Source organism: Schistocerca serialis, chromosome 10 (assembly GCF_023864345.2).
Source record: "Schistocerca serialis cubense isolate TAMUIC-IGC-003099 chromosome 10, iqSchSeri2.2, whole genome shotgun sequence".
Lineage (NCBI taxonomy): Eukaryota > Metazoa > Arthropoda > Insecta > Orthoptera > Acrididae > Schistocerca > Schistocerca serialis.
The window spans coordinates 209,281,302-209,302,409 of NC_064647.1; the positions used below are offsets into that span (position 1 = coordinate 209,281,302).

General features: G+C 43.8%; 1 protein-coding gene across 2 annotated transcripts in view; it reads right to left on the reverse strand.

Moving 5' to 3' along the window:
- The window catches only part of LOC126425063 (uncharacterized), a 60,315-nt gene extending 39,677 nt beyond the window's left edge, over window positions 1-20,638 (reverse strand). For both annotated transcript variants that reach the window (XM_050087974.1, XM_050087973.1), the window contains exons 1-4: window positions 20,513-20,638; window positions 15,079-15,180; window positions 7,003-7,078; window positions 560-649 (exon numbers count right to left, since the gene is read on the reverse strand). In XM_050087974.1, the coding sequence (XP_049943931.1) occupies window positions 560-649; window positions 7,003-7,078; window positions 15,079-15,180; window positions 20,513-20,623 (379 nt within the window). In that variant the 5' untranslated portion in view covers window positions 20,624-20,638. The remainder of the gene's footprint in view (window positions 1-559; window positions 650-7,002; window positions 7,079-15,078; window positions 15,181-20,512) is intronic.
- Window positions 20,639-21,108: the final 470 nt, after the last annotated feature.

Genomic DNA, 21,108 nt, shown 5'->3' on the forward strand with positions numbered 1-21,108 from the left:
TCTACTTGGAGACCTTCTGCAGCCATTCATAGGCTTCATGTTCCCAAATAACGATGGACGTTTTGTGAATGAGAATGCTCCATGTCATCGGGCCACATTCGTTCGTGATTGCTTTCAAGAACGTCATGGACAATTCGAGCGAACGATTTGATCGTTCAGATCGCCCGATATGAACCCCCATCGAAGATTTATGGGACGTAATGTAGAGGTCAGTTTGTGCACAAAATCCTGCACTGGGAAAACATTCGCTATTATGGACGGCTATAAAGGAAGCAGAGCTCAATATTTCCGCTGGGAACGTCCAACGACTTGTTGAGTCCATGCCACGAAGTGTTGCTACAGTATGCCGGGAAAAAGGAGGTCCGACGCAGTATTGTGCAGTACCCCATGACTTTCGTCACCTCGATCTGTGCCTCTCTTTTTTTTCAATGCACTAACAGTTTTTTTACCAATAGAATATTATACGTAATTATCTTAACTGAGTGAATGCCAGTAAAATAACAGACGGGATAAAGATGGCAATAAATGCAGCGGTGTAAACATGGCATAGAACACTTACCCTGCCGTGGGTTGTAGATCCCGTTGTCATAGTAGTCATAGTCATAGCTACGGCGCACAGGTGGCCGTACTGTTACTATAACTGTTTCAACTGTGGACATAAAAGATAAGTTAGTTAACCTCTCTCTCTCTCTCGCTCTGTCGACCACACACACACACACACACACACACACACACACAAACACACACACACACACACACACACAACCAATTGCATTGTTACACCTTTGAATCCCTGAAGGGAAGCGAAGTTTTCAGAGTGAAGCAGTAATGGTAATTCTATACGTGGGAAGTAGTATGGGCTAAAGTTGTGAAAATACGCCGCTCTGGAAGTCACACTTTCTCAGCCAAGTGTTACTAAAGACATGTCTTGTGCACTATACTTTCACTGCAATGATTCCTGTTTTCTGATCTGCTTTACTTCAGCCATTTCACCCAGCGCATAGGTCAGTGGTCATGCGTTTGCGGCTGGATGGTCTTGTAGGGAAAACTGGCCGTGCTGTTCAGCCCACAGAACGAGACCGTACTCGAGGCTGTGATTACCAGCATGAGCGGTCGTCAAACTTTTTACGAAAGAGCCAAAGCTGAAAGTGTATTGCTACACCTCAGACCGCATGAGAACAGGATTTTGCACTGCCATACGCAACGCCTTCGCATCCCACCAAATGCCGGAAGAAACTCATTAAATCATACCTAACTGGAAGAGTGCACAAAGTTGAAATAAGCAGTTCAAATAATATGCAAAAAAACTGGTGATTTCTCAAACTGGGGAACAATCAAGAATGGGGTGCCGCAAGGTTCCGTCTTAGGTCCTCTGCTGTTCTTAATATATATTAATGACTTGCCATTCTATATTCACGAAGATGCAAAGTTGGTACTCTTTGTCGATGGCACAAGTATAGCTATCACACCCGATAGACAAGAATTAACTGGTGAAATTGTAAACGATGTTTTTCAGAAAATCATTAGCAAATGGGCTCCCACTATTGACAAAACACAGTATATACAGTTCCACACAGTAAATGGAATGACACCATTAATAAACATGGACTTCGATCAGAAATCGGTAGCTAAGGTAGAATATTCAAAATTTCTAGGTGTATGCATTGATGAGGGGTTGAACTGGAAAAAACACACTGAGGATCTGCTGAAACATTTGAGTTCAGCTACTTATGCTATTAGGGTTATTGCAAAATTTGCGATATACATCTGAGTAAATTAGCTTACCACGCCTATTTTCATTCTCTGCTTTCATATGGCATCATATTCTAGGGTAACTCATCATTGAGTAAAAGAGTGTTCATTGCACAAAAGCATGTAATCAGAATAATTGCTGGAGCTCATCCAACATCATCTTGCAGACACTTATTTAAAGAGCTAGAAATCTTCTCTGTAGCCTCACAATATATATATATTCACTTATGAAATTTATTATTAACAATCCGAACGAATTCAAAAGTAACAGCAGTGTAAATGGCTACAACACTAGGAGAAAGGATGATCTTCACTACTCAAGGTTAAATCTAACTTTGGCTCAGAAGGGGGTAAATTATGCTGCCACAAAAGTCTTTGGTCACTTACTTAATAGTATCAAAAATCTGACAGATAACCATATAGCATATAAAGGAAATAAAACGAATTTCTGAATACCAACTCCTTCTACTCATTAGATGAATTTTTGGATATAGTAAGTGGGTAATTTCCCCCCCCCCCAACCCCCCCCCAAAAAAATTAAAGAAATTAAGTGTCATATAATATTCTGTGTAATGTAATATCTTATCTTGACACCTTTTATTAACCTGACACGTTCCACATCATTACTAACTGTCGTATTCATGATCTATGAAACAAGTACTATTCTAATGTAATGTAATCTAATCTAATCTAAACTCCATGACGATGTTCCGCCCCATTTCGGATGTCAGGTTGTATGGCTACCTCCCCGGCGGCGTATGGCGCTGTTAAATGACGCTTAGCGCCGAACGCTGAGCCATCGACATACAGACCGTGGATTCGAACGTTGGCGTGCCGAGTTTCTGACATCATAGCGTGGGAAAAAGGACGTGGGGGAATCTTTCCGAGCATGCAGGGCAATATCTAGCATCGTAGACGCGACTTAAAGTCGTGGTAGAGGCGTGCGAAAATTGTAATCACAAAAAATAAAAACGGATTTAGCATAGCTGATTGGTCGCGAGATGAGCCTGTTCAGTTTCTTCGAATGCCTATGGGGGATAATTTCTCTCTCCCAGCATACATATTTGAACACTAATTTTGAAACACTGTTAAACTCAAATGGAGAAAGAGACTAACGAAGCTGAACACGAATTACATGTGCAGACTTATTTTGCGACCAACCAGCTGTGAATGCCATTTTTATTTCTGAGATTACAGTGGTCACACGTCTTTACCATGACCGTAAGTCACGTATCCGATATACAGGGTGTTACAAAAAGGTACGGCCAAACTTTCAGAAAACATTCCTAACACACAAAGAAAGAAAATATGTTATGTGGACATGTGTCCGGAAATGCTTACTTTCCATGTTAGAGCTCATTTTATTACTTCTCTTCAAATCACAATAATCGTGGAATGGAACACACAGCAACAGAACGCACCAGCGTGACTTCAAACACTTTGTTACAAGAAATGTTCAAAATGTCCTCCGTTAGCGAGGATACATGCATCCACCCTCTGTCGCATGGAATCCCTGATGCGCTGATGCCGCCCTGGAGAATGGCGTATTGTATCACAGCCGTCCACAATACGAGCACGAAGAGTCTCCACATTTGGTACCGGACCTGCGTAGACAAGAGCTTTCAAATGCCCCCATAAATGAAAGTCAAGAGGGTTGAGGTCAGGAGAGCGTGGAGGCCATGGAATTGGTCCGCCTCTACCAATCCATCGGTCACCGAATCTGTTGTTGAGAAGCGTACGAACACTTCGACTGAAATGTGCAGGAGCTCCATCGTGCATGAACCACATGTTCTGTCGTACTTGTAAAGGCACATGTTCTAGCAGCACAGGTAGAGTATACCGTATGAAATCATGATGACGTGCTGCCCAAATGTACAGAGAAAATCTGTGTTGATGACGTGATTGCACAATTGCGTGCGGATTCTCGTCAGCCCACACACGTTGATTGTGAAAATTTACAATTTGATCACGTTGGAATGAAACCTCATCCGTAAAGAGAACGTTTGCCCTGAAATGAGGATTGACACATTGTTGGATGAACCATTCGCAGAAGTGTACCCGTGGAGGCCAATCAGCTGCTGATAGTGCCTGCCCACACTGTACATGGTACGGGAACAACTGGTTCTCCCGTAGCACTCTCCATACAGTGACGTGGTCAACGTTACCTTGTACAGCAGCAACTTCTCTGACGCTGACATTAGGGTTATCGTCAACTGCACGAAGAATTGCCTCATCCATTGCAGGTGTCCTCGTCGTTCTAGGTCTTCCCCAGTCGGGGGTCATAGGCTGGAATGTTCCGTGCTCCATAAGACGCCGACCAATTGCTTCGAACGTCTTCCTGTCGGGACACTTTCGTTCTGGAAATCTGTCTCGGTACAAACGTACCGCGCCACGGCTATTGCCCCGTGCTAATCCATACATCAAATTGGCATCTGCCGACTCCGCATTGCGGTTCAGGCGCTCAGTCCGGAACCGCGGGACTGCTACGGTCGCAGGTTCGAATCCTGCCTCGGGCATGGATGTGTGTGATGTCCTTAGGTTAGTTAGGTTTAAGTAGTTCTAAGTTCTAGGGGACTGATGACCACAGATGTTAAGTCCCATAGTGCTCAGAGCCATTTGAACCATTTGAACTCCGCATTTGTAAACATTGCACTGACTGCAAAACCACGTTCGTGATGAACACTAACCTGTTGATGCCACGTACTGATGTGCTTGATGCTAGTACTGTATAGCAATGAGTTGCATGTCAACACAAGCACCGAAGTCAACATTACCTTCCTTCAATTGGGCCAACTGGCGGTGAATCGAGGAAGTACAGTACATCCTAACGAAAGTAAAATGAGCTCTAACATGGAAATTAAGCGTTTCCGGACACATGTCCACATAACATGTTTTCTTTATTTGTGTGTGAGGAATGTTTCCTGAAAGTTTGGCCGTGCCTTTTTGTAACACCCTGTATAGTGCAACGCTGGGGGACGCCAGCAACCAACCAACCATAGTACACGGATGTGCTTGGTGCACTATATTCCACTGTATAATTGAATATTGTTGGACGGCCTGAGTGGCCGAGCGGTTCTAGGCGCTACAGTCTGGACCCGCGCGACCGCTGCGGTCGCAGGTTCGAATCCTGCCTCGGGCATGGATGTGTGTGATGTCCTTAGGTTAGTTCGGTTTAAGTAGTTCTAAGTTCTATGGGACTGATGACCTCATAAGTTAAGTCCCATAGTGCTCAGAGCCAGTTGAACCATTTTTTTAATGTTGTTTTTATTTCGTCTGGTAGTTACTGAATGATCATTTTATGATAGATGATATTTTATAATTAGTTATTTTAGTCCGTAAAATGAAGCCAAGTGTACAAAGTATGATTTGAAAATGGGTACATATTTTTGTATAAATCTAGCCTCTAAAATCCATTAAATATTACCTAAGAGCGTTACCACATAACTAAAATTATTCCTTCCTCCAGAAAAAAAATCGCATCTGAAAGGGTTAATACAGCTAACGTAGAAATTTTACTCCTGTCCGTTTCACAGACAGTGCGAGGTGCGAGCCATTTACAGCCGGCAACTGCCGCTGGAAAGCGCTGCGATCGCGTATGCCACCCCGAGGCACACGTATCATATGTGTAGGTCGCATCGTTTCTGAGCGTTGAACTGGGCACGCTTAACGTTGACTTTCGAAACCACGGTCCGTGCGCTGACGGATGATGCTATGCGGACATGTGTTGCTATGTCAAAGTTGCTTGTTATGGCCCACTCTGCCATTCTTTTGATTAATTTTTAGAAAAACAATGCAGATTTTACCAATGGAAAAAATTGTACTGCTGGAGTATGGCTGATACAGGGCTATTACAAATGATTGAAGCGATTTCATAAATTCACTGTAGCTCCATTCATTGACATATCGTCACGACACACTTCAGATACGTAGAAAAAGTCATAAAGTTTTGTTCGGCTGAAGCCGCACTTCAGGTTTCTGCCGCCAGAGCGCAGTGAGACAAAATGGCGACAGGAGCCGAGAAAGCGTATGTCGTGCTTGAAATGCACTCACATCAGTCAGTCATAACAGTGCAACGACACTTCAGGACGAAGTTCAACAAAGATCCACCAACTGCTAACTCCATTCGGCGATGGTGTGCGCAGTTTAAAACTTCTGGATGCCTCTGTAAGGGGAAATCCACGGGTCGGCCTGCAGTGAGCGAAGAAACGGTTGAACGCGTGCGGGCAAGTTTCACGCGTAGCCCGCGGAAGTCGACGAATAAAGCTAGCAGGGAGCTAAACGTACCACAACCGACGGTTTCGAAAATCTTACGGAAAAGGCTAAAGCAGAAGCCTTACCGTTTGCAATTGCTACAAGCCCTGACACCCGATGACAAAGTCAAACGCTTTGAATTTTCGGCGCGGTTGCAACAGCTCATGGAAGAGGATGCGTTCAGTGCGAAACTTGTTTTCAGTGATGAAGCAACATTTTTTCTTAATGGTGAAGTGAACAGACACAATGTGCGGATCTGGGCGGTAGAGAAACCTCACGCATTCGTGCAGCAAATTCGCAATTCACCAAAAGTTAACGTGTTTTGTGCAATCTCACGGTTTAAAGTTTACAGCCCCTTTTTCTTCTGCGAAAAAAACGTTACAGGACACGTGTATCTGGACATGCTGGAAAATTGATTCATGCCACAACTGGAGACTGACAGCGCCGACTTCATCTTTCAACAGGATGGTGCTCCACCGCACTTCCATCATGATGTTCGGCATTTCTTAAACAGGAGGTTGGAAAACCGATGGATCGGTCGTGGTGGAGATCATGATCAGCAATTCATGTCATGGCCTCCACGCTCTCCCGACTTAACCCCATGCGATTTCTTTCTGTGGGGTTATGTGAAAGATTCAGTGTTTAAACCTCCTCTACCAAGAAATGTGCCAGAGCTGCGAGCTCGAATCAACGATGCTTTCGAACTCATTGATGGGGACATGCTGCGCCGAGTGTGGGAGAAACTTGATTATCAGCTTGATGTCTGCCGAATCACTAAAGGGGCACATATAGAACATTTGTGAATGCCTAAAAAAACTTTTTGAGTTTTTGTATGTGTGTGCAAAGCATTGTGAAAATATCTCAAATAATAAAGTTATTGTAGAGCTGTGAAATCGCTTCAATCATTTGTAATAATCCTGTGTAATGGATCTAATCCCGCTTTCGGCTCGTAACATTGGTTGAAACTTAAGAGTAGTTTTAAAGTTATCGGATACTTACATCGGACGCACATTTTCTGCGGATTCATGTGTGTTACCAGGAAACCGTAGTAGCCGACCTGGACGCAGCTGCCCACCTGTAACACGTGCAAATAGGTATTAGTGAAAAAAAGCGAAACAAAATGACAGACACCACCCTCTAAAACGTAGTTTAACGCGGCGCCATTCTGGAACAAATGATTCAAGAAATTCTTGACGTATCAGGTTTGCCGCGCGGAATTAGGCGAGCGGTCCTGGGCGCTGCAGTCATGGACCGTGCGGCTGGTCTCGGCGGAGGTTCGAGTCCTCCCTCGGGCATGGGTGTGTGTGTGTTTGTCCTTAGGATAATTTAGGTTCAGTAGTGTGTAAGCTTAGGGACTGATGACCTTGGCAGTTAAGTCCCATACGATTTCACACACATTTGAACATTTTTTTGACGCATCAGGTTTGTATTCAAACTCAAGCATTCAGCGCCTTCTTCCGCTGCCGCGACTGTGTGGTACTTTATTTGGTTGGACGAATTATGCCTCGGTCATACAGCATCTAACGAAATAAACATCGTTGTCAATGTTCTTCCACAGAAAACTAACAACAGGTCTTAAGACACTATCTGACTATTGTGATAGTAACTACCCGAAGCCAAACCCATCAAGAACTCCGTTCTGCGCATTCCACTTACGGAACAGAGAGGCCAGGAGGAAACTGAGCATAAGCTGGGGAGGTCACACACTGCGGTACTCCAAAATATCTGGGAGTGAAGTTGGACCGTTCCCTCACCTACAAAGATATAAAAAGTGATATAAAAATGAAATAATGTGCTAGCAGCAATGTTATTCGAAAACTGACCGGCAACAACTGGGAAGCACATCTGAATGTCGTCCGCCATCTGCCCTTCGTTTGTGCTTCTCCTCTGCAGAATATGCAGCACCTGTGTGGCAGAACTCCAGTCATGCCAAACAGGTAAATATTGCCCTAAATGAAATAGGACACATTGTCACAGGCTGCCTGCGGGCAAACGGTTGAAAAAATCTACTCTCTCTTGCGCGCAGCACCTCCAGATATCCGAAGGAACTGCAGCTGAAATGGAAAGATAGAAGCAGGAGACACACACAAAACATACCCTCTTTGGACATAAAGATCAGGCACCTAGACTGAAATCGAGGAAAAGTAGCCTGCAGACAACACAATCAGTTCCAACACTACGTGCCGGCCGCGGTGGTCTCGCGGTTCTAGGCGCGCAGTCCGGAACCGTGCAACTGCTACGGTCGCAGGTTCGAATCCTGCCTCGGGCATGGATGTGTGTGATGTCCTTAGGTTAGTTAGGTTTAAGTAGTTCTAAGTTCTAGGGGACTAATGACCACAGCAGTGCTCAGAGCCATTTGAACCATTTGGACCAACACTACGTGAAACGCGTAGAATACAACTGTGGAGTAGTTCATCATCAGAGGAATATTGGGATGACTCTAAAGAAGAACTTGCTGCAGGTCACCACCTCCCATAGGAGACATGGAGGGTGCTCAATAGTCTCAGTGTAGCCGGTCGCTGTGGCCGAGCGGTTCTAGGCTCTTCAGTCTGGAACCAGGCGACCGCTACGGTCGCAGGTTCGAATCGTACCTCGGGCATGGATGTGTGTGATGTCCTTAGGTTAGTAGGTTTAAGTAGTTCTAAGATCTAGGGAACTGATGACCTCAGATGTTAAGTCCCATAGTGCTCAGAGCCATTTGAACCCAGTCTCAGTGTTAGGTAAACATGAAGAAATATGGATACATCTCGGAGGACAAGGTGTGTGTTGCGAACCTCAAGACCTAGAGCACCTACTCAGCTGCAGGGAACTGTGGCAGCATCTGTCTTGATGGACGATCTGGTTGTCGTCAATGATAAGGCAGTTCATACAGCGGAATTCTGGACATCACGTGGAAATAAGTATGCATATGCTCAATGAGATATTCACTCTGCAGCGGAGTGTGTACTGTTATAAAACTTCCTGGAAGATTAAAACTGTGTGCCGGACCGAGAATCGAACTCCGGACCTTTTCCTTTCGCGGGCAAGTGTTCTACCACCTGAGCTACCAGAGCACGAGTCACGACCCGTCGCCACTATTTTACTTCTTCCAGTATCTCGTCTTCTACTTTCCAGACATCGTGTATCTTCGTTACGAAAGCATCTACAACACTAGCACCAACGATGTACCCGCTTCCAGTTCACTTAGCTCCGACATAAAGCACTCACAAATACGCAGAACAGCGCCCTGACCACGAATGGCACAGCGTATTGACAACACTGCGCAGCTGCCGTTCGTGGTCCAATACAACAATGCAATGTGCAGGCTGGACTGGCATCTGCATTTATGTTCAAGCATGCATTTCTCGTCAACCTTTTTTCCAACTCCTGCGCCTTGCAAGCGCCCCACGTTCCCTTACTCTTAAACCTGCTATGGTGAGTATAATTGATTTCCTCTTTATATAGTTTGGTGATCTACACTATGTGATCAAAACTATCCGGACACCTGGCTGAAAATGAGTTAAAAGTTCGTGGCGCCCTCCATCGGTTATGCTGGAATTCAGTACCGTGTTGGCCCACCCTTAGCCTTGATGACAGCTTCCACTCTCGCTGACATACGAACAATCAGATGCTGGAAGGTTTCTTGGGGAATGGCAGCCCATTCTTCACGGAGTGCTGCACTGAGGAGAGATGTCGATGTCGGTCGGTGAGGCCTGGCACCAAGTCGGCGCTCCATAACATCCCAAAGGTGTTCTGTAGGATTCAGGGCAGGACTCTGTGCAGGCCAGTCCATTACAGGGATGTTATTGTCGTGTAACCACTCCGCCACTAGCCGTGCATTATGAACAGGTGCTCGATCGTGTTGTAAGATGCAATCGTCATCCATGAATTTCTCTTCATCAGTGGGAAGCAAGAAGGTGCTTAAAACATCAGTGTAGCCCTGTGCTGTGATAGTGCCACACGAAACAACCAGGGGCGCAAGAACCCTCAATGAAAAACACGACATGCGCTGGCAGATGATGTTCACAGGGCCTTCACCATACCCACACCCTGCCATCGGATCGCTACATTGTGCACCGTGATTCAACATTCCACACAACGTTTTTCCACTGTTCAGTCGTCCAATGTTTACGCTCCTTACACCATGCGAGGCGTCGTTTGGCATTTACCGGCGTGATGTGTAGCTCATGAGCAGCCACTCGACCAGTCCAAGTTTTGTCACCTCCCGCCTAATCGTCATAGTACTTGCAGTGGAACCTGATGCAGTTTGGAATTCTTGTGTGATGGTCTTGATAGATGTCTGCCTATTACACATTACGACTCTCTTCAAATGTCTGCGGTCCTTGTCAGTCAGCAGACGAGGTCGGCCTGTACGCTTTTGTGCTGTACGTGTCCCTTCACGTTTCCACTTCACTATCACATCGGAAGCAGTTGAGCTAGGGATACTTAGGTGTGGAAATCTCGCATACAGACGTATGACACAAGTGACACCCAATCACCTGACCACGTTGGAAGTCCGTGGGTTCCGGGAACGCCCCATTCTGCTCTCTCACGATGTCTAATGACTACTGAGGTCGTTGATATGGAGTACCTGCCAGTATGTGGCAGCACAAGCACCTAATATAAAAAAGTATGTTTTTGGGGGTGTCCGGATACTTTCGATTTCATGATATACTTTGGGATCGAACAATGACCAGATCATGTTAATGAAATACTTTTAACTGAAACAATATTTACGAATGAAGAATGCAGCTTCCAATAAGACATAAACAAAAGTACACACTGTCTATTAGCCGGCCGGAGTGGCCGTGCGGTTCTAGGCGCTACAGTCTGGAACCGAGTGACCGCTACGGTCGCAGGTTCGAATCCTGCCTCGGGCATGGATGTGTGTGATGTCCTTAGGTTAGTTAGGTTTAATTAGTTCTAAGTTCTAGGCGACTGATGACCTCAGAAGTTAAGTCGCATAGTGCTCAGAGCCATTTGAACACACTGTCTATTGCTTTATGCCACAATTAAACATAGAGAGAAGTCACACGGAAGTGGCACGTTTGACCTCTACTTTTAAGGTATTTTCTGCAAAGCATTGTTGGCGACAGCTATAATATGTACGCTGTAGAACTTCGTTGTATTCTACAATAATCACTTACGTAATGATATTTATACCCTTCCATACTAATATTAATTATGAATAAAAATTAAGCTCCGCCAGAACAGGCCATGAAGTCCCAACGGTACCGACCTTCTACCGTATCATCCTCAAGCTACAAGCGTCACCGGATGTGGATAGGGAGGGGCATGTGGTCAGCACACCGCTCTCCCTTCCGTATGTCAGCTTACGAGACCGGAGCCGCTACTCCTCAATCAAGTAGCTCCTCAGTTTGCATCACAAGGGTGAGTGCACCCCGGTTGCCAAAAGCGCTCGGCAGACCAGTTGGTCACCAATCCAAGTGCAAGCCCAGCCCGACAGCGCTTAACTTCGGTAATCTAATGGAAACCTGTGTTACCACTGCAGCAAGGCCATTGGCTAATTATGCACAGGCGGCAGCCGGATGAAAACGAGACAGATGAAAAAATAGTACGGTAGCGTTCTCGCTTCCCACGCCCGGGTTCCCGGGTTCGATTCCCGGCGGGGTCAGGGATTTTCTCTGCCTCGTGATGGCTGGGTGTTGTGTGCTGTCCTTAGGTTAGTTAGGTTTAAGTAGTTCTAAGTTCTAGGGGACTTATGACCACAGCAGTTGAGTCCCATAGTGCTCAGAGCCATTTGAACCATTTTGAAAAAATAGTATGTAAACTGTTTACTATTCTATAAGAAATCGTCAATCGCCAAATAGCTGTTTGTTTTCATAAGTTATTTTATTTAGACGACCAGTTTCGGCATCTCATTAATGCCGTCCTCAGGCCAGAATGCACTCCATGTGTAAACAATCTGCTGTATCGATACTTGCGGAAGTGGAGCCATCGACATCTGGATTCCGTGAATTCGTTTTTGGAGTATTTGCTTCTAAGACTTGACAAGTCTTCGAAGTAAACACCCCAAGAAGGAATTCACGGTATTCAGAGTAGCTGCACTTTAATTACAACCACCCGTAAAAACACGTGTGCATCCGTTACCAACCTCTACGCCACGCCTCATCCGGTCTGTCTCGTTTCGTTTCGTTTGAAAGCTCCTTATACTTATCGACTGGGAACCATTATTTTAACCGATGTAATGGTATCAGTTAGTGTATGCTATACCCAACAGCTCACATTAATTATTGTGACATGTACTATTCCGTATACATTTTTGGTAATGTATAGATTAGATGAATACTCTCTTTCAAACTCTATAGGTGGCAGGGGTAAAATACAGGGAGAGAAAGGCTATTTACAATTTGTACAGAAACCAGATGGCAGTTATAAGAGTCGAGGGGCATGAAAGAGAAGCAGTGGTTGGGAAGGGAGTGAGACAGGGTTGCAGCCTCTCCCCGATGTTATTCAATCTGTATATTGAGCAAGCAATAAAGGAAACAAAAGAAAAATTCGGAGTAGGAATTAAATGCCATGGAGAAGAAACAAAAACTTTGAGGTTTGCCGATGACACTGTAATTCTGTCAGAGACAGCAAAGGCCTGGAAGAGCAGTTGAACGCAATGGACAGTGTCTTGAAAGGAGCATATAAGATGAGCATCATGAAAAGCAAAACGAAGATAATGGAATGTAGTCGAATTAAATCGGGTGATGCTGAGGGAATTAGGTTAGGAAATGAGACGCTTAAAGTAGTAGATGAGTTTTGCTATTTAGGGAGCAAGATAACTGATGATGGTCGAAGTAGTGAGGATATAAAATGTAGACTGGCAATGACAAGGAAACCGTTTCTGAAGAAGAGAAATTTGTTAACATCGAGTATCGATTTAAGAGTCAGGAAGTCGTTTCTGAAAGTATTTGTATGGGGTGTAGCCATGTATGGAAGTGAAACGTGGACGATAAATAGTTTGGACAAGAAGAGAATAGAAGCTTTCGAAATGTGGAGCTACAGAACTATGCTGAAGATTAGATGGGTAGATAACATAACTAATGAGGAGGTACTGAATAGGAGAGAAGAAAAATTTGTGGCACAACTTGATTAGAAGAAGGGATCGGTTGTTAGAGCATATTCTGAGGCATCAAGGGATCACCAGTTTAGTACTGGAGGGCAGCGTGGAGGGTAAAAATCGTAGAGGGAGACCAAGAGATGAATACATTAAGCAGATTCAGAAGGATGTAGGTTGCAGTAGGTACTGGGAGATGAGGAAGCTTGCACAGGATAGAGTGGCGTGGAGAGTTGCATCGAACCAGTCTCTAAACTGAAGACCGCAACAACAACAACAACAACAACAACAACAACAACAACATAGATTACGTGTTGTCGCCTGACCGAAACAAGTTGTTTATACATGGTGTTACAAAAAGGTACGGCCAAACTTTCAGGAAACATTCCTCACACACATATAAAGAAGAGATGTTATGTGGACATGTGTCTGGAAACGCTTAATTGCCATGTTAGAACTCATTTTACTTTCGTCAGTATGTTCTGTACTTCCTCGATTCACCGCCAGTTGGCTCAATTGAAGGAAGGTAATGTTGACTTCGGTGCTTGTGTTGACATGCGACTCATTGCTCTACAGTACTATCATCAAGCACATCAGTACGTAGCATCAACAGGTTAGTGTTCATCACGAACATGGTTTTGCAGTCAGTGCAATGTTTACAAATGCGGAGTCGGCAGATGCCCATTTGATGTATGGATTAGCACGGGGCAATAGCCGTGGCGCGGTACGTTTGTACCGAGACAGATTTCCAGAACGAAAGTGTCCCCACAGGAAGACGTTCGAAGCAATTGATCGGCGTCTTAGGGAGCACGGAACATTCCAGCCTATGACCCGCGACTGGGGAAGACCTAGAACGACGAGGACACCTGCAATGGATGAGGCAATTCTTCGTGCAGTTGACGATAACCCTAATGTCTGCGTCAGAGAAGTTGATGCTGTACAAGGTAACGTTGACCACGTCACTGTATGGAGAGTGCTACGGGAGAACCAGTTGTTTCCGTACCATGTACAGTGTAGACAGGCACTATCAGCAGCTGATTGGCCTCCACGGGTACACTTCTGCGAATGGTTCATCCAGCAATGTGTCAATACTCATTTCAGTGCAAATGTTCTCTTTACGGATGAGGCTTCATTCCAACGTGATCAAATTGTGAATTTACACAATCAACATGTTTGAGCTGACGAGAATCCGTACGCAATTGTGCAATCACGTCATCAACACAGATTTTCTGTGAACGTTTGGGCAGGCATTGTTGATGATGTCTTGACTGGGCCCCATGTTCTTCCACCTACGCTCAATGGAGCACGTCATCATGATTTCATACGGGATACTCTACCTGTGCTGCTAGAACATGTGCCTTTACAAGTACGACTCAACATGTGGTTCATGCACGATGGAGCTCCTGCACATTTCAGTCGAAGTGTTCGTACGCTTCTCAACAACAGATTCGGTGATCGACGGATTGGTAGAGGCGGACCAATTCCATGGCCTCCACGCTCTCCTGACCTCAACCCTCTTGACTTACATTTATGGGGGCATTTAAAAGCTCTTGTTTACGCAAGCCCGGTACCAAATGTAGAGACTCTTCGTGCTCGTATTGTGGACGGCTCTGATACAAAACACCATTCTCTAGGGCTGCATCAGCGCATCAGAGATTCCATGCGACGGAGGGTGGATGCATGTATCCTCGCTAATGGAGGACATTTTGAACATTTCCTGTAAGAAAGTGTTTGAAGTCACGCTGGTACGTTCTGTTGCTGTGTGTTTCCATTCCATGATTAATGTGCTTTGAAGAGAAGTAATAAAATGAGCTCTAACATGGAAAGTAAGCGTTTCCGGACACATGTCCACATAACATATTTTCTCTCTTTGTGTGTGAGGAATGTTTCCTGAAAGGTTGGCCGTAGCTTTTTGTAACACCCTGTAAATACATACCTATTACATCATCGCCCGGTGGTTTATTGATGCCGTCCTTGAAGTACATCAAGTTCTTGCGGCATAGTTCACAAAACCATGGGAACATGCTTACCAGTAGGAAGACGGCGGTGACGAAGCTGCCCGTCTTGAGAGTGCAGCAGAAGCAGCCCATGGAGAACTTTGGAACGAGGCCCATCGTGCTCGACCGTGCTGCCTGAAACAGGAGACGGGCGATAAGGGACGAGGGTCAGCGTATACCGGACCGTCGACGACGGGGTCACTAGAGACGGAGTGCAAGCCCGTGTGGAAACGTTGTCAGCCGTGTCCTTTTCCAAGATATCGTCTCTGCATTTGTGTCATGCGATATAGGGAAACTATCTGTTGTATTCACTAAAAGCACTTCACGTGAAACATATAAATGTAACAGGAAGAGGACCTTCAGCGCCGAGTGTAATTGCTGGTATGAGGTAACTTCTTTGCATATAGCAACTTTACAGCTTTATCGCAGGGCCAAATATTTTATTTTATTTATTTATTTAACCTGATCGGATTAGGGCCATCAGGCCCTCTCTTACATCGGACCAGTGTTCCACACATGCAGCATTTCACACATCAGAGTTACATCATGACAATAGATTAAATAAGAAAATTAGATTACTCTAGCGACAATATGAATAAAGAGTAATGACTAAGACCTAACAAAGTAAGTGCTGGCAGTATTTTTACAACAGGTGCTATACATACAAATTATGATAAAAGCAATAATAGTAACAGTAAAAAAAGTCAAATAATAATGATAAACATGAGAAAAATTGGCAATAGTAATGAAGATTTGTCCAGATGTACATTAATATCTTGGTCTGTAAAGTGGATGTTTACTAGATAATATTCTTCTCGGGTGTGCTGCCGGATCATGACACAATATTTCCGCGGTCCAACTGGCCGCCATCTTCAGGTGAGAGTTTACTAGTATAGCGAGTTTTGTGGAAGGGAGATTTAAGGAGGGGGAAAGAGGGAAGTAATGAGGTGAAGTGTATTAATGTACAGAGCAAGGCATTACTGTTGCTTTAGTAGATACGTCATTAACTGTTTTTTGAAGCCGGACATGTTTTTAAGTTCTCTAACATAACGAGGTAGGTTATTCCAGAGTCGGGTTGCCGCACTGTAAAGGACTTGGTGAAGGTGACTGAGCGATGCAGTGGAACAGAGAGGGTTTTGTTATGATGGGAACGTGTGTTTCTGTCACGTTGTTCCGACATAAGCGTTAAGGACGAGGAGAGATATGAGGGACAATGTACATTTATGAGGCGGTAGATAAGACAGAGTGTATGGAAATCTCTGCGTTTGTCTGTACGCACCCAGGACAATTTTGCATATGCTGGTGAAATGTGATCAAAAAGTCGAACGTCACAGATATGTCGGACGCAGGCATTCATGACTAGTTCCAGATGTCGCGAATTTTCCTGAGAGAGGCCTTGTAGGATGATATCGCTGTAGTCAATGATTGGGAGTATAAGCGTTTGTACTAATTTCTTTTTCAGATCGAAAGGGAAGAGTTTTTTTTTATATTTTTCTAGGACATGAATGCTATTTTGCACACTGCAGTTACGTGCTCTGTCCAATTTAGATTTTCATCTATTATTACTCCCAAACTCTTTGCTGAGGGAGAGAAGTTAATATTTGTTCCATTTAGGATAAGAAATGGTACGGATTCCCGATGTTTTGGGCTTATGAGCTTAGAGTGACCAACAAGTACCGCTTGGGTTAGGCAACAGCTATGGCAAAAGAAGATGAAAACACAGATTAGCAACAATTTGCAATTGATACCTCACAACAACTGTCCGTGCGGCTCCCCTCGTTGCAGGTGAGAGTCATGAGTGTCTGTTTCGTCCTTAGCGTAAATTAGCTTAAGTTAGATTAAGTAGTGTGTAGCCTTAGGGACTGATGACCCCAGCAGTTTGGTCCCATAAGACCTTACCACAAATTTCCAAAAAAACAAAGGTTGGGCTAAGTTGTAGGAAAAAATCCGTGTAAGATGGAACCACATATTTCGTTATTTGTCATTTCATTCAATACACTGTATTGCATAACAACAATTATTATGATCACAAATTAGAAACCTTGTCAGCCGGCCGGTGTGGCCGTGTGGTTCTAGGCGCTTCAGTCTGGAACCGCGTGACCGCTACGGTCGCAGGTTCGAATCCTGCCTCGGGCATGGATGTGTGTGATGTCCTTAGGTTAGTTAGGTTTAATTAGTTCTAAGTTCTAGGCGACTGATGACCTCAGAAGTTAAGTCTTATAGTGCTCAGAGCCATTTGAACCATTTTTAGAAACCTTGTCAAAAATGAATAAGCACACACACAATAATTTAAAGAAATTGAACAGGATCAACTCATTAACAAAAACCTTTATCAATTTATACCATTAAGAACAGGGCCTAAGACCAGGAATATACATGTCCCCAAATACAAGTAAGAAGTCGCACCAACTAGGTGTGACTGCAAACTAGATCAACAAACTGAGTGTTACCAGTAAAATTAATTACAAATGACTGCCGCTAAAATTGCAAACAAATCCCAAGCAAGAATAAAACGTTAAACAAATAGAAAATACCGAAAAGATAAGTTACGCCAATGATTGTGGCTGTTGGAAAGCCCGTAACAATTTATCAACCTTAATAAAATCCCTTAAGCAAAAAAATACACGCTTCAGTCTGGACCCGCGCGACCGCTACGGTCGCAGGTTCGAATCCTGCCTCGGGCATGGATGTGTGTGATGTCCCTAGGTTAGTTAGGTTTAAGTAGTTCTAAGTTCTAGGGGACTGGTGACCTCAGATGTTAAGTCCCATAGTGCTCAGAGCCATTTTTTTAAATAAAATACACAAGATCTGCGACGAAATAATTCAAGATAGAAGAAAATATAGCTCCATAATTCACAGAGCAAAACTTGATGAACAGCCGACCTGATAAAATTCAGACGTGAATGTAAAAAGAAGTACATTGGACGAGTGAAGAGATACTGGGCGGAAAGGAAGAAAACAGTGGTGCGTAAGTTCATTTCCGCTCAAAAGCGACCAGTCTTCTTATTTTAGGCGTTTCGTCCATCTTAGATGGCATTTGAAAAGCGTGCTTGAAGCAACAGAGGCGAGTGTAGTTCAATACCGTATGTAATAATTTATTACTTGAAGATAGCTTAATAACTGCATTGTTCACATTACCACTTTCGGCAAGTGATTGCCCTCTTCAGTTGTGATGAATCCCCTAACAGCTTCATCATGATACGTAAGAATTCCAGTCATGCACTTTGAACATCATGAAGTCGCCTGAAACATGTCATTGAGTCCCAACGTCATGTCATCACATCGTAAAATAGAATGACTGTGTGACATGATCTACATAATGTGTTTACCTTACTGCAAAACTTTTTTCTTTAATGTGCTGCAGTATGTTGCAAATGGTAACTTAACTCATAATAAAGTTTTGTTTATGGATACACTTCCACATGTCTAAGCGGATATCTTACTGTATCTAGCACAGTTTCATAGAAATACTTTTCTGTAATCCAGGAAAGACTTTAGACTCCTTTATCATCCATTGATATAGAAGGGCGATGTACTTGAGGACAATATTATGGAAATGGAAGAGGATGTAGATGAGGATGAAATGGGAGATAAGATACTGCGTGAAGAGTTTGACAGAGCACTGAAACACCTGAGTCGAAACAAGGCCCCCGGAGTAGACAACATTCCATTAGAACTACTGACGGCCTTGGGAGAGCCAGTCCTGACAAAACTCTACCATCTGGTGAGAGAGATGTATGAGACAGGCGAAATACCATCAGACTTCAAGAAGAATATAATAATTCCAATCCCAAAGAAAGCAGGTGTTGACAGATGTGAAAGTTACTGAACTACCAGTTTAATAAGTCGCAGCTCCAAAATACTAACGCGAATTCTTTATAGACGAATAGAAAATCTGGTAGAAGCCGACCTCGGGGAAGATCAGTTTGGATTCCGTAGAAATGTTGGAACACGTGAGGCGATACTGATCTTACGACTTATCGTAGAAGAAAGATTAAGGAAAGGCAAACCTACGTTTCTAGCATTTGTAGACTTAGAGAAAGCTTTTTGACAATGTTGATTGAAATACTCTCTTTCAAATTCTGAAGGTGGCAGGGGTAAAATACAGGGAGCGAAAGGCTATTTACAATTTGTACAGAAAACAGATAGCAGTTATAAGAGTCGAGGGGCATGAAAGGGAAGTAGTGGTTGGGAAGGGAGTGAGACAGGGTTGTAGCCTCTCCCCGATGTTGTTCAATCTGTATATTGAGGAAGCAGTAAAGGAAAGAAAAGAAAAATTCGGAGCAGGTATTAAAATCCATGGAGAAGAAATAAAAACTTCGAGATTCGCCGATGACATTGTAATTGTGTCAGAGACAGCAAAGGACTTGGAAGAGCAGTTGAACGGAATGGACAGTGTCTTGAAAGGAGGATATAAGATGAACATCAACAAAAGCAAAACGAGGATAATAGAGCGTAGTCGAATTAAATCGGGTGATGCTGAGGGAATTAGATTAAGAAATGATCCACTTAAAGTAGTAAAGGAGTTTTGCTATTTGGGGAGCAAAATAACTGATGATGGTCGAAGTAGAGAGGATATAAAATGTAGGCTGGCAATGGCAAGGAAAGCGTTTCTGAAGATAAGAAATTTGTTAACATCCAGTATTGATTTAAGTGTCAGGAAGTCATTTCTGAAAGTATTTGTATGGAGTGTAGCCATGTATGGAAATGAAACATGGACCATAAATAGTTTGGACAAGAAGAGAATAGAAGCTTTCGAAATGTGGTGCTACAGAAGAATGCTCAAGATTGGATGGGTAGAACACATAACTAATGAGGAGGTACTGAATAGGATTGGGGAGAAGAGGAGTTTGTGGCACAACTTGACTAGAAGGAGGGATCGGTTGGTAGGACATGTTCTGAGGCATCAAGGGATCACAAATTTAGCATTGGAGGGCAGCGTGGAGGGTAAAAATCGTAGAGGGAGACGAAGAGATGAATACACTAAGCAGATTCAGAAGGATGTAGGTTGCAGTAGGTACTGGGAGATGGAGAAGCTTGCACAGGATAGAGTATTATGGAGAGCTGCATCAAACCAGTCTCAGGACTGAAGACCACAACAACAACAACAACAACAACAACAACAACAACATCCATTGACATATTTTAGACGATTTCGTGATGTTGAAAACGCATAAATGAAATTCTTGTATATCGTGACGAGGCTGTTATGAATTAATTAATCTGAAGATGGTAATTGCAGAAATGTGTAATGTTAACATAGTAATTTTAACCGTTCTTTACCTAATTAAGTTGTTATATACACATTTAAAATGTCGCATACTACCTTTTGGTGATATGCCAATTCTTAAAAGGTAGCTGAATACTGTAATACATCGAAAAGTGAATATCAAATGGCTGATGACACTCATGACGATGATGATGATGATGATGATGATGACTATGACGACGAGTCGTTGTAGCCTACCTGTAGCAGTGGGTGAGCAGACAGCGTGCGATGAGAAGCGTCTCTCGCTAAGACTGGAACCGGCTTGCCCAGTTGTCCGACCACACGACATCCTGTGACGCACGCTGTCATCCGCTTCCTGGATCTTGTGACGTACTGTTTATTTCGTTCCTCCTCCTCCTCATCCTTTGTCTTCTACACCAGCTGCACTACGTTTCTCGACGTGGTTTCATTCGCCAGCGTGCGAAGGTGTCCGTCTGTATTCAGAAATGTCGCAATTAATAGATACCAGTACCCCCACCTCCCGTGCGCCCAGCTCGATTGTCTTTTATGGCGAAGTTCATGATAAACGCACGGTATTTAAAAATATGCACCAAATCCACAATTCTGAAGGTACGGCAATGAAATTTTGTACCATACTTAACACGAAATTAGCACATTTACAGTTGAGTTCCTTGGATTATATATATTTAACTTCCAGCTTTAAACATGACTGTTTCTCAGCAACAGTATATTGGCTTCAACATAGAAATCACAAAGCCAACCGGTTGCAAATAACTGATTGGCGAATTGATCCAGGTTTCAACACCTCTAATGATGTCTTCATCAGAATGAAA